This window comes from Bos indicus x Bos taurus, chromosome 3 (assembly GCF_003369695.1).
Source record: "Bos indicus x Bos taurus breed Angus x Brahman F1 hybrid chromosome 3, Bos_hybrid_MaternalHap_v2.0, whole genome shotgun sequence".
Taxonomy (NCBI): Eukaryota; Metazoa; Chordata; class Mammalia; order Artiodactyla; family Bovidae; genus Bos; species Bos indicus x Bos taurus.
In genome coordinates this window covers 19,996,857-20,011,434 of record NC_040078.1, presented here as the reverse complement: position 1 = coordinate 20,011,434, position 14,578 = coordinate 19,996,857, and the positions used below count along the sequence as shown (strand labels likewise).

The following is a 14,578-nucleotide window of genomic DNA, read 5'->3' as shown; positions in this document are numbered from 1 at the left end:
TTCTGACTCCTGAAATTACAGACACACTGTGCTTCATGTTTGTGTATTTGAAGCACAAGTTATGGATTCAACTGGTTGTGGGTGTTTGTTGTTTTTGAGCTGGGATGGAATAATAAGGCCGCAATTAAGATCACACAACACAAGGAAGTTTACAAAAGGAAAAAATATTTTGTTTTAAAATCTTTGCTACATGTCCTTATTTTTGCCACTGTAAGGCTCAGCACAGATGCCAGCAGTACAGAAATGGCCAACAAGAAAAAAAAAAAAAAAAAAAAATCAAAAATAAAACCCTGAAGGAAAAGCAGAAACAAAACCCCCAGAGCATCTTCTCCACCCCTCCCCTTCTCCCAAAGCCCAATAATAACTGTACAATATTATAGTCCTGATCACATTTAAAAACAGTTGATTATTAAAAAAACAAGGATTTCATTGGAAACTCAACTTTTTGGTTTCTTAAAGTGTGATATAAATATATATGTATATTGTATGTGTGCACATAGAATAAAAAAATAAACTGTCTCCTTTTCCACTTCACTACCTGGCACCAGACTGGAGACAAAAGGGAGGGAAACCTAATGACATTCTCTCAGCCCTCTCCAAGGCCACTATGCTCCTCAGTCCCCTATGGCTATATTTAGTATGTCTTCTCTGTGTCAATTCAGTCTTGCACTTAAGATACTGGCCTGAGCCAAACAAGTGAACAACAACAAAAAGGCTGATACACATGACTGTTACCTGAGGAAGGTAAAGAGTGAGAGTAGTAACCTGTATCCGCATTTATATGGCTATAATTAATTATTAAGTGACCCTGTCGGGATGGGAGTCCAGGTCCCATCTATCACATGGATTTATTACACTTGTACTATAAAGCAAACTCCAGTCTCAAGATTGGAGAGGGAGCAAAGAAGAAAGAACTATAGGTCCAGAAGAGACCTAAATTTCAGTTCTTGCAGACTGGATACTTTGAGTATGGGATGAAAGAGGTTACTCTGCAAGAAGGCTTGGTATTTGGTTTAAATTCCAGCAGTGAGAATTTTCACTGGGACTGCTAATCCAAGAAGTTGAGTTTCCATGCAGACATAACCTCTAGAGAACACACATCATATGTGATTCTGACAGAAAAATGCAGCATCATCCTTATGGACAAGTAGGGGGTTCTGAACGTGTTTACCTTGCCAGCCTATTTCTGTAATGCAGATGTTCCATACAAGGTGACAGCACCAAAAGCAGGAATGACCCAGCTTTATCACTATATATGTTCAATGAGAGACCAAACATATCAATAGAAGACTTCATATACTTGCTTACAGTTGCATAGTGGCTGGGCACAGATATAAAAAGCGCAGCAAAGACATTTACTTAAATACTCTTTGGCTGCATTACTAAGTGGAAACTAATTGGAAGATTCAACTCTTTAGGACTCTTTGAAAACACAGAAAAAGACAAAGATAAAATCTGGGACAAATTTTGCATAACTCCCTAACAGGGAGAAAGAAACAAACACAGAACAAATGTGCACACTCACACGCACACACACACATGCACGCACACACGCGCACACACACACACACACACACACACTTTCTCATTTCCTTACTCATATTTCATTCCAGAGGAACTGCTCACAGGCAGCAGAAAGCGCCTGTACTCACTTCCGAAAACCCCATGTACACCTGCCATGTTTCATGGTCCTCAAACATTGAGGACATTTCTCCTCTCTCTCACCTTATTCAGAATTTCTTCCCAAAACTAAGCCATAGTATCCAAAGGAAATAGTGAATGTTTTCTAACCTGCTCCTTGACCCAGCACAAATCGTTTCTGCATAAATTTCTGGTCAGGAGACATAAGGAAAGACATTCTTAACCTAACCCAGCCTCCATTTTTCAAAGGGTCCCCAAAGCGTTGAGGAGTCACTCCATTTCTTCTATAAATGTTATCTCAGAGATGCAGGAAGACAAGGGAAAGGTCAGAAGGGAAAGGGGGTATACATCAGGGGTGAGGGAAGGGAAGGGAGAGGAACTTTTATTCTGTTTACAGAAAGATTTGCTTTTTTAAAAACAAATGGTGCTTTTTTTTTCTCCCCCACCCTTTATCCTCACCCCAATAGTTCTATTCTGAAAAGGAGGGAAACATAGTTAGGTCAGGAAATTCTTCATTGTTGTAACTGTTGCTCTGGTCTCCCAGCATGGACAGCATCTCCTAATAAGAGAAAAAGAATAAGCTTGGGTCACACATCTTGATCCTTCCATTTACTGAGCTCCTTCCCAACATCCCCCTGAACTATCATCCCTGGCCCCAGAGTTTCTGCTGTGCTGAGTTCTCTTAGCCTTCTTTACTACCAGCGACTCTAACTTCTTCAGATGACAACCTATTTTCCTACTTCTCTCTCTGCCTTCCCCCTATAGTTCTACATTCTCCCCCTTTTCTAGTCCTCACTATTCTCAATTTGAGAAAAATCTCGTCATAGTTCATAAAATCCCCTCTGGATATTTATGGCGTATCTCTTATCCTATTTGTTTTCCACCAAAACCTTGTTTTGCCTTCTTCCCATCTGTGTTTTAAACTAAGCTCTTCCTTTATCCCACCTGAGATTACTAACTACTGCAGTCCCCTCAGGATTTATGTAAACAGACCCTTATAGCTGTATTCAGTATTTTTATACCTAAACTGCTATCATCAAATGGGCATATGGTTCTCCATGAATGGACCAAAATTACTTTCTTTTACGTCTTCGCGTGATGCTTCACGTCACTAATGACAGTCTAGTGCAGCACATTAAGTTCACAATCTTTTCAATTAATGACATCTGTTTTCACGTGTCCCGACTCTTCTCCCGCTTACTAACCTCAATCCATGCATGCTTTCTTCTCTGTCTCTCCTCCCTGACTCTTTCTCTCCCAGTTTCTGGTCTTCTGAAGTCTTTAGACCCTCTCACCTGGAAGACCTCAGGCTGGCCAGGTTGCTGTGCTGATGGCTGTTGAACATGTTGCTCATTAGAACTTGAACGATGATGCGACTGCTGGCCCTGCCACTGTGGCCAGACACCCACACCCTCTGCTGTCCGTGTCTGGAATTGTCCTGCAGTTTGTCCAGTCTCAGGAGCTAGAAATATAGCAAGGAAAAATAAACAACTTCAATCTGCTAACTCCACTAGAGAGGAGAAACTAGCATATAACCGCATGCAGATCATTAATTTTACCTAGATACCCTCTGTCCTTTCTATTTCAAACCCTAGTCCCGAATTTATTTTTCTTCTCTAGGTAGAGTCTTTTCTACAGGATCCTTTGCTCATTCAGACTAAATGTGCATATTATTAAATTTATAATACTTTACATGCTTTTTGTTACACATGCTAATAAAGTCCTTTTCGCGCGGGTAGGTTTTCAATTCCAAATGGACTGTCACCATGCATTTCCCTATAATTAGGTCAGTACAGCCAGGACAAAAGCAAACTATTTTAACCACTAAATCCTTTCTCCTTTGTGATGTGATTTTCCTGTTCCCCTGACTCTGGCGTGAACTCACCAAAGTTGGATCCACGATTGGTGAGACTAGGATAGGCAGCTGCACCAGGTGACGCAGTGGAAGCACCAGGAAGGGACATGGGGCTGAAAGAAGATGGAGTCTGAAAGCTGCCTACACCAAACTGGGAAGAACGAGTCTTAGCTGTAGCCTGGGTAACCACTTGCTAAAAGAAAGAAAGGGGTAGAGAGTAAACAGAACATTAACATTATTGCACAGACCATTCCTATGAGAGTTAACCCTCTGTCAATCATTGGATTCTTCGGAGCCAACCTCATTACTTATTTCCCATTGCACATTTCTTCCAATTAACTCCCAGTTTCCTTTGACACTATTTTTAGGCACTTGTGATGAAGTGTAAAAAGCAAAGAACTATGCGATTAGTAAAAGTATACACATTTAGAGTTGAGAATTAAAATGAAAATGACATAAATGAAAGCATTTTATAAACTGTAAATCTATACAAAAACTAGAGGCATTAATAATAGTATAGCATTATATAAAGAGAAAAACACACTTTGTATCATTTTATTATTCAATCTGTACCACATTTGTTTGTTCCTAATGATATCTTTTTTTTTTTTTTTTGGTAACTAAACATTTTCCTCACTATAATAGTAATGCATACGCACCATGGGATATCTTCAAAATGAAGGAAAATAAAAAGGAAATAATCATCCATAATCCTACCACCAAAGACACATGGTTAACATTTTTGGATAATTTCTTCCAGTTTTCATTTATGTATTTTTTTATAAAATGAGGTTATACCATGTATAATAATTCTAGAGTTTATTTCTGATTTTGGCTTTTTATTTAAAATATTACTTATGCAAAATAAGTACACAGCAACATATAAAAGGATATTAGCTTTAGCCTTAACATATATATACACATATATATTCTATGAGGATTTTTCAACACAATTCCTGCTCCCAATAAGATAAAAATTGGAAGACAGAGGATGGCAGGGCAGTCAAGAAAAGACGTTTAAGATAGACAATAATAATTTTACATATGGAAAAAGCCTAACCAACCAAACAAACAATAAATACAAGGGACAGACAGATGAGAAGGTTTACCTGGGCAGAGAAGCCTGGGCGGGTGCTAGGGGTCCAAGCTGGGGCTGCTCCCTGGGTAGGATTGGAGTGGCGGGAAATCTGGGCCAACATCTGCCCTGCGGAAGTTGATGGCTGGACAATGGTTACAGGAGGGGCCAGACCACTATTTCTAGGAGTGAACAAATAGTGAGGTAAGGATGAAAAAGGTGCATTTATCACAGAATCTAGGAATCACAGGACAATCTAGTGCTATCTCTAGATTCCCTCGACTCCCTGGGGGTTAAGGAAAACTTGATAACAGAATCTGGAAAAGACGAAGAAGACTGACAGTCACACACTGATCAGGACACACAGAGATGGAACCTGGAATACGGCAGCAGGATAGGTGCAAAGAAAAAGGAGGAAGAAAAGCAAGCTCGTCTCATCTGAGGCCAACAAGTTCCACTGCTTTGTCTGCGATAACCAGAGAAAGCCAGGCAAGAATAAAACCTGGATTCAGTAACTGAATCCCTCAGTTGCCCTGTAAAGCAGCACACACATACGGGGCTCACCTGAAATTCTCTGCCGGCCGGGGGGTAGGAGGGAATGTGTTGCCCTGGGAGAATAGCTGTTGGGTGGCAGGGACAGTGCTGGAGGAGATGCCTTTACTCTGATCTGTGGACCAAAAGGAGTTGGGGGAGGGCCAGTCAAGGGGCTGTAGTATATTAGTTCAGCAAGTTCCTATTTATTCACGAGGTATTAGGGTTAAGTGGAAATACGCTGGGAGACTACTGACTGGGCAGCTGCAGGCCCATCAATAAATGATCAAAATAAGAATTTAAAATGAGAATAAGGAAAAAACATACCCGTACTGATGTTGGAGTAGATTTCTGAAAATCTTGGATCTCTATCTTGGGCAAACAGACTCTCTGACTTCTCAAGAGGCTTGCTGTGTTCTGGCCCTGTGGTTGTCACAGGCTGAACAGAAACCTGTGGAATGTAATGATAAAAATAACCATCAAGGTTTAACATGACAATTCAATAATTCGAAAATTCATATAAAGATACACATACACTTTAACTGGCTCTAGGGGACACTTCTTAAAGAAATGTTCACCATCCTTTAAAGACGACATACTAACCTGGGAATGATTGTAGCTGGTTAGTCCATCTCTTCCTGGTACCACATCCAATTCTGTTTGCTGCTGCTGTTGCCTACATGTTAAAGGCAAGTAAAAAGAAAAATAGGGGGAAAAAAAGTTATTTTAAAAAGGATCTGGGGAAAGGGCTTAAAACAAACAAAAAAGTGTGACTGTAGACTGCCACTCCCCAGGCTAGTCATTGCTCAATAAAGAATTGTTCCACCATTTCTCACCTGGGTGCCAGCTGCCCTGAGCCCATCTCCAGGGATAAATTAGCTGTGGGACCTAGCTGTGGCCTCTGGATTGTGTTCGACAGTGAAGGTCGTGGTTCCTGGCTAGAGTTCCTGGGAAAATGAAGAGTAGAGACAACAAAGAAAAAAAAAAAATATCTGACTCTGTACAAAAGATACTACAGATTCACTGATACATGGGGTAATCACTGATAAATTCCCCTTTAAAGCCCAATCCCTATGATACCTGTAACCTCAGATTCAGCAAAGAATTCGCACTATAAACAACATGATACAAATAGAAACTATGTCCTACAGCCAAGAGCTCATCCTGTTTGGGCTCTAACTCCTTCCAGTACTCAATACCTAGTAGCTGTGGATGTGTGTATGTATATGTTGCATATCCATAGATTGTGTTTAAAAAAGCATAAGTAAAAAACTGATGAAAGTACACACTGAAACATTAACAAAGACTATTTCTTGATGGTGAGAATTTTTTTCCTTCTCTTTACTATTTTCAATACTTTCCAAATTTTCTACAAAGAATATTAATTACAAAATAAAATATTAAGAATTAATTAAAACTAACTACAGTAGGAAAAACTGTAGTATGCAAAAATGGGAAAAGCCATTATTTCCAGAAACAACTTCTTAAAAAGACTTAAACATTTCAAAATTTAAGCAAAAGAGAAACACAAAACAGCTGTTGTTCAGAAATATAAAAGATGTAAAAAAACAAAACAACTATAATGACCTGAGTCCTAAGTTAATGAAAATTTCTAACTGAATCCACTGTTATACTAAATTAATTAACAAAAAATTAAACTTCATGAGCCCTAAAAATTGAATTAGAGGACACAGAGACTCAATGTTGTCACCAAGTATTATTCACACTTAATAATTATTTCTAATCAGATCTTCAGAAGTGGGTTCAAGGCCAATTCTACACAGAAAGATTAAATGGAAAAGAAGTACCTTGACAACTGACACCCACTAGGTACAATAAAAAAAGACAGCAAGAATGTGGAGAGGCTGAACTCTCACACACTGCTGATGAGAAAAGTACAGCACTGCTGCTCAGAATGCAAACTGGTACAGCAGCTTTGGAAAACAATTTGGGAGTTTCTCAAAAGATTAAGCATAGAGTTACCATGTGACCCAGCAATTCTGGGCTGTGCTTAGTCACTCAGTCATGTTCAACTCTTTGCGATCCCATGGATTATAATCCGCCAGGCTCCTTTGTGCATGGGGATTCTCCAGGCAAGAATACTGGAGTGAGTTGCCATGCCCTCCTCCAGGGGATCTTCCCAGCCCAGGGATCAAACCCAAGTCTCCCGCATTGCAGGTGGATTCTTTACCATCTGAACCACCAGGGAAGGCCAAGAATACTGGAGTGGGTAGAATATTCCTTCTCCAGGGGATCTTCCCAACCCAGGAATCAAACCGGGGTTTCCTGCATTGTAGGCAGATTCTTTACCAGCTGAGCCAGTATATACCCAAGAGAATAACATATCCACACAAAAAGTTGTACACAGATTTTTACAGCAGCATTCTTAGTATCCAAAAAATGTAAACAACTCAATATCCACCAACCAATGAACGGATAAACAAAAATGTGTTTCCATTTATAAGAAATGTCTAGATCAGGCAAATTTAGAGAGACGCAGAAGAGATTAAGTTACACAGGTCTTGAGGAAGATACTGTTAATTAGTATAGGATTTCTTTGGGGGTAATAGCTATTTTGTGTGTGCTAATACCCACACAGCCCTGTAACATACTAAAAAAATTATACCCTTTAAATGAGTACACTGTATGGTATATGAAATCTATTTTAAAAAAACTCTTACAAAGCTGAGAAAAAGTTCAAACAGAAAACAATGAAAGACTAGAGAAACAGAAACTAATAGTTAATATAGCTATGCTCTAAAGCAAACTATGGTCCACAGGCCAAATCCAGTTCACTGCCCGTTTCTGTAAATAAAAGTTTACTGGAAAACAGCCATCTTTATTCATTTCATTTGTCTAGAACTGTTTTTGTACTACAAGAGCAGAGTTGAGAAGCTGCAATAGAGACTGTATGTCCCACAATGCTGAAATATTTACTATCTGTTCTCTTAGGAAAGTTTGCAGACACCCGTTCTAGAAAAAAAAAAAAAAAATCTGCCAGACTAGAACAATAAACTGATGTATAAAACAAAATTATTTCTAGACAAGACGGAAACAAAATTGAAATACAGTTGACCTTTGAACAATTCAGGGTTAGGGGCACTGACTCTCCAAGTAGTCAAAAATCCGAGTATAACTTATATAGTCAGCCCTCCATATGGGGTTCATGTAGTACTGTATTATTTACTACTGAAAAACTTCTGTGTATAAGTGGACCATTGCAGTTCAAACTCATGTTCAAAGGTCAACTGACCAAACTCTTCACATGTCAGAATCTACTCTCTAAGTTATTGTTTGCTAAAATTTTACTCTACTAGTGTAAATCAACTATATTTCTACAAAAAATTAAAATTTTTTTAATTCTACCTGGATGAACTACCCCAAATTCTAAGCAGTTGGCAGATGCGCAACTAATGGTATTTACTACTACAAAAGTAGAAGGAAGAGGTAGGTAGCCAAGCAGACTTGTCCCATGAGAAATTCCAACACTGGAAAAGTTCTTTAAGGTACATACTTCACATTGGTGTTGGTACAGATGATATACTCAATTTCATCTGAGTAAGGGTTCTGGAAAGTAAAAGAGCTGGTTCTCATCCAGAGCCATTCTCGGTTCTTAGACCGAAACCGGAACATGACAGACAGCACCTGGCCTTTTAACTTCACGACCTGAAAAAGTTTTCATGCTATCAGTTGAAACTCGCAAAAAAATTTTCTTTAGACATGTAAAATCCTAGGATTCTTGTGTTACTATCCTTGAAATAACAATATTTTGCAATGTTACTAACAAAACAACATGGGGAGTGAAACATTATTAAGCGACTAAATAATAAGGAGGTATATTTATCATGTTTCTTTTTAGAGTGCCAAGCTATCTGACCACTTTCACCAATGTCAAACAAGAATAACAATTATTTCCAGGAGAGAAAAGACTATGTTTCCCCACTTCCTTTGGAAAGTCCCTTAAAGATACACTGATCTAGCAAATTTACTAAAAATTTAAAAGTTTAACGACAATGAACATAGCCTACATGCTGCCCCTCAATCCCAGTTTCTACCACTATGCCTGAGAATTTCTGTTTTCACAGCACACATGAAGGTTTCTATAAATAAAACCAAAATGGCTTTAGTTTTATTTTGCTTTTTAAAAGAAAGTAATTTTTTAATTATTTTCATTTCTGATCTCACAGAATAGAAAATAATCTTTTGAATCCTCCTCCTTTATAATAAAAATATTAGAAGCTAATATTTGTTTTGTTTTTACTATATGCCAAGCCCTAGGCTATGTGTTTTTTCTTTAAGAACAAATTTACTTAACATCTAAAAAAATGTGATATGAACAACTGTTAAGTAATCTTTAACACTTTCATGTGCTCACTGAATAATATATACACAATGAATATTACATTTGTATACAAACCAAGTACTGGATTTGAAACCTGATTATGGCTGTACGTATCTACACCAACAGATTATAAGTTCAGTACTTCAAAATACCTACACTATAAATTGCTTTTTAACCAAAAGTTAAGTGATAACATTTGTGTTTAAGTTGACAGAAGAGTGGCAGTTACTGCTGGTATTACAGTTTAAGAAATAATTATAACAGAAAATGGGATATATTTCACTTAACAATAATAAAATGGTACATTTTAAATATATAAATAAAACTTTAAAAAATCAAATGTGAAACAAAGTACAGCAAGAACCAAAATGGGAAGAAAACAAGGAAAACAAGTTTCATTAGAAACAGTAACTAAATTTATGTACTGAGAAGCAAAAAGAAATATAAATCCATCTAGACTTAAGAAATATCAAAATCTAGAAATCAGCAACTATTAAGCACCAACTAGTCTGCACAGTAAAAAGTACCTTTGCTTAGTACTCTAGTATCACAGCAGCAACTGATGTCAGAATAAAAACCTTGAGATCACAGTGTGTCTGAATCACCCATTGCTTTGGAATAAACACTTTCTACAAGTGATAAAATGGTAGGAACTCTGTGGCCAAATGTGTCAGAATTATGAATTTCATGGATTTAAAATATACTGTACAATATCTTCTCACACTGCCAGAAGTCCATGTCCTTAGCTTTGAACAGTTTCAACAGAAGTCAGAATAGCTTTTCTAAGACTGCACATATAAGGCAATGTGATCCTTCTGCATGGATAAAAAGTGCATGGATAAAAGTGATGCTGAAAAATCAGGAAACACTTTTTACTGCCATTGTCTGATTTCCTCTAGAAGTTGGGCTATGTGTTTTAAATGCTTTATCTTATTTGCCTACTGTATCAGTAAAAATACTATGCTGTGCTGGGCTTAGTCGCATCCGACTCTTTGCAACCTCACGGACTACAGCCCACCAGGCACCTGTCTATGGGAATTCTCCAGGCAAGAATACTAGAGTGGGTTGCCATGCCCTCTTCCAGGGGTCAAACCCAGGTCTCCCGCATTGCAGGTGGATTCTTTAATGACTGAACCACAAAGGAAGCCCAAGAATACTGGAGTGAGTAGTTTATCCCTTCTCCAGGGGATCTTCCTGACCCAGGAATCGAACTGAGGTCTCCTGCATTGCAGGTGGATTCTTTACCTGCTGAGCTACCAGGGAAACCCAGTAAAAACACTAGTGAGGCTTAAAGAGGGAAATTAACCCATCTAATATAAATAATAATAAAAAATACATCTAAAGCCAAGTCTGTCCTGAAATTAGAATTTACCAGATGTTTTCAGAATCTAGGGCCTAAAAAGTACAATTAAGAGTTAGCTTACAATTAAGAGTTAACTCTTACTTATCTATAGAAGAACTGTGAAATGAATTATTCAACTACTACTCACTGTTCAATTAAGTGCAGAATATTTTAAATACTTTAAAGATGGCCACTTTAATGTTGAGTAGCCAAAGCCAATGTACCTTGAACATTACATTATCCATAATTTCCAAGTACTGGTCCTTTCTGTTTCTTAAAAATACAAGTTAAGTAATAGTGTAAAACTGCAAGGCCTGCCATACTGCTCGATTAATCAGTACTCAATAAATATTTGTTGGATGAATGTAATAATATATATTAGACAAAAATATTATTCCAATTCAAACCAGGAAAAAAAGCTACCTGTTGGAAGCTGTCTCTTAGAAGCTGCTGGTCTTCAGGATGACAGAATTCTACAATATTCTTTCCTAAGAGTTCCTAAAAGAGGAAAAGAAAAGTAAGATCAACACTTTTATGATCACTTAACTTCCCCTGGCCCATTAGGAGAGGAACTGGATTTAATTTCTCTTGCTTTTATCCTAGGATTATAGATTAGAGGGGAAAAAAACACACAAAAAAATGGAATCTGCTAAATAACTGACCTCTAGAGCAATTTTCTTTTTCAGGATATTGCACATTTATTTTAACTATACTTTTTACAGATTTGAGGTATAATTTACACTCATTCCAAGTGAATTTTATAATTTTAATTTAATGATCTATAATAAATTTATATAGTTATATAACTCTTATCCCCAATTTAGTTTTAGAACATGTCCACTGCCCCTAAAATTTCCTTTCTGCCAGTCTGAGGTCAATCCCTGTGCCATCCACTGATCTGCTTTCTGCTTCTTTAGTTTAGCTTCTCTGTACAAATGAAATCATAGAACAGGCAGTCTTTTGGGTTTGGCTTCTTTCATTTAACCTAATATTTTAACGAAGTTCATCTGTGTTGTTCCAAATATCAATAGTATATCCTTTTTATTGCTTATAAGTATTCTCACATGGATATATCACAGTGTGTACCCATTCATTAGTTAAAGGACATTTAGGCTGTTTTCACATTTTGGCTATTATGAATAAAACAGTCATGAACATCTGTGTATAAGACTTTCTGTGAACATATGCTTTCTTTCTCTTGGGTAAATACTTAGGAGTGGACCTGCTAATTTGTAGGGTAAGTGTGTGTTTAACTTTTTAAGAAACTGCTAAAATGTTTTTCTAAAGTAGTTTACCATTTTACTTACCTACCAACAATGTATGAAGGTTCTGTTTCTCCATGGTCTTGCCAATATTTTTTGATTATACCCATTCTAATGGGATACAATGGTATCTCATTGTGATTTTAATGTGTATCTTCCTAATGACAAGCAACTTTTTATGTGCTATTCATATTTCTTCTTTGATGAAATATCTGTTCAAATCTTGTGCTCTTTTTTTCACCAGCTGGTTATCTTAACGAGCTTTAAGAGTCCTTCATATATTTTGGATACAAGTCTTTTTTTCAGATATATGATTTATAAATATTTTCTCCCAATTTGTAGCTAGTCTTTTCATTTTCTTAATGATATCCTTTTAGGAGGGCAAATTTTAACTTTTATGAAACCTAACTTATCAAATTTATTTTGTGAACCACGTTTTTAGTGTCATAAAAAAAAATCTTTGTCTAGGGAATTCCCTGGCAGTCTGCTGGGGAGGACTCGGTGTTTTCACCGCCATGGCCCAGGTTCAATTCCTGGTGGGGAGCACTAAGGTCCAGCAGGCTGCACAGTGCAACAACAACAAAAAAGTCTTTGCCTAACCCAAGATCACAAAGATTTTCTCCTATTTTCTCCCAGAAGTTTTATAACTTTGGTTCTTACACCTTTACATCTTGGAGTTGACTTCTGTGTATGCTATGAGGTAACAGTCTAAGTTCTTTTTGTTTTATTCTATGTTGCACGTGAATATCCAATTGTCCCATCCCCATCTATTGGAAAAGCTTCTTTTCCCCTTGAATTATCTTGATATCTTTGTTGAAAATTAGCTGATCAGTTGACCATAAATGTGAGAATAGACTCCATTCTGATCTACTGATCTAATCCCTACACCAACACCACACTGTCTTGGTAGCAACAGTTTTACAACAGGTGCTGCATTAGGAAGTGTAAATGACTTTGTTCTTCTTTTTCAAGATCTCTTTTTCACCAGCTTCTTTACACCGCCACAGCCACAAGTCCCTCCTGGTGACTAGAATTTTGAAGTTTATATAACGACCTATTTCTCAATTCAGATATAGTTATATCTGGTCTGCAGAATGAGATATCTAAATAAATTATAATAACTAGTTCTAAAGTTACAGGAGATCCAACCAGTCCATTGGTTGGATTCTGAAGGAGAATCCATTCTGAAGGAGATCAGCCCTGGGATTTCTTTGGAAGGAATGATGCTAAAGCTGAAACTCCAGTACTTTGGCCACCTCATGCGAAGAGTTGACTCATTGGAAAAGACTCTGATGCTGGGAGGGATTGGGGGCAGGAGGAGAAGGGGACAACAGAGGATGAGATGGCTGGATGGCATCACCGACTCGATGGATGTGAGTCTGAGTGAACTCCGGGAGTTGGTGATGGACAGGGAGGCCTGGCGTGCTGCGATTCATGGGGTCGCAAAGAGTCAGACACGACTGAGCGACTGATCTGAAAGTTACATATTTAATGGGTTACTATGCACCTAGATTGATTATATGAATTATCTAAAGGTAGCCATATCATTATAGCTAAAGTGCATCATTATCTGTATTAATATCATTAATAACAAAGAAATACATGTTCATACCTGCTGCTCCCACCTGATTTCACAAGTCGTATTTTTCTAGCTCAGATGCTAACCTTGGTAGGAAGCTGAGATTATACTTAGCTATCAATAGAATAGGGTCATCTCTTTTTCTGAGCTGGGGCTGCTATGTTTTGACTATCTCTGGAATTACATGAATGAATAATCTCAGCACATCCAAGGGAAAACAGAGGCCTAAATATCAGTGGTGTAACAACTCCAGCTCCTCACCTGTGGCTGGTAGCCAACAGTAGCCACACAGCGATGATCCACAAAAGTGAAGATTCCCTCAATATTGTGTCGAGAGATGAACTCTGTTGGTTGACAAACATTACTCATGTCTGTACAATTGGGAGAACTAGTTACCTGAAAGTAAAGAGATAAAAATGAGAAAAAAATTGAGATAAAAATGAGATAAAGAGAGACACTATTCTTTACAGATGTACTTCCCATCAGGTTCCCAATTTTAGGATTCTGAACTGTCACAACTTATCCAGAAAGGAAAAAACGATAATCAGATAGGGCATGAGGCCTAGCTCCATTCCCACACATGTACTCTTCACTAACTGTGAAGAAAGATAAAAATTCATTCAACCCCAAACCCACCTACTTTCATTTAGCTAAGTTGTATTCATTATTCATATTGGAAAATTATTCTCCCAAGTAATCAAGAAACATGTTTTTGTAAGGAGAATCAAAATAATTCCACTTCCCTACTGTCAGTCATGAAATGAAAAATGAGAAGAACTCTCTTATATTGTATAGGAGCAAAAGAAATTAGTTGGAAATAGAAATAGAAAATTTAGCACTGCAAAGCTAAAAGTATGAAAGAGGAAAAGACTTCTCTCTCCAAAAGATCTTTCACTGTCTTCAGTTTCTGCTAAATCGAACAGAAGCAATGTTAAGTGTGAATGCCATACT

At 37.6% G+C, this 14,578-nt stretch overlaps 1 protein-coding gene across 2 annotated transcripts in view; it reads right to left on the bottom strand.

Moving 5' to 3' along the window:
• Positions 1-147: 147 nt before the first annotated feature.
• The window catches only part of ARNT (aryl hydrocarbon receptor nuclear translocator), a 66,788-nt gene continuing 52,357 nt past the window's right edge, over positions 148-14,578 (bottom strand). For both annotated transcript variants that reach the window (XM_027534326.1, XM_027534334.1), the window contains exons 12-22: positions 13,889-14,023; positions 11,210-11,284; positions 8,617-8,768; positions 5,939-6,049; positions 5,706-5,778; positions 5,430-5,553; positions 5,136-5,238; positions 4,606-4,753; positions 3,527-3,689; positions 2,937-3,103; positions 148-2,200 (exon numbers count right to left, since the gene is read on the bottom strand). In XM_027534326.1, the coding sequence (XP_027390127.1) occupies positions 2,111-2,200; positions 2,937-3,103; positions 3,527-3,689; positions 4,606-4,753; positions 5,136-5,238; positions 5,430-5,553; positions 5,706-5,778; positions 5,939-6,049; positions 8,617-8,768; positions 11,210-11,284; positions 13,889-14,023 (1,341 nt within the window). In that variant the 3' untranslated portion in view covers positions 148-2,110. The remainder of the gene's footprint in view (positions 2,201-2,936; positions 3,104-3,526; positions 3,690-4,605; positions 4,754-5,135; positions 5,239-5,429; positions 5,554-5,705; positions 5,779-5,938; positions 6,050-8,616; positions 8,769-11,209; positions 11,285-13,888; positions 14,024-14,578) is intronic.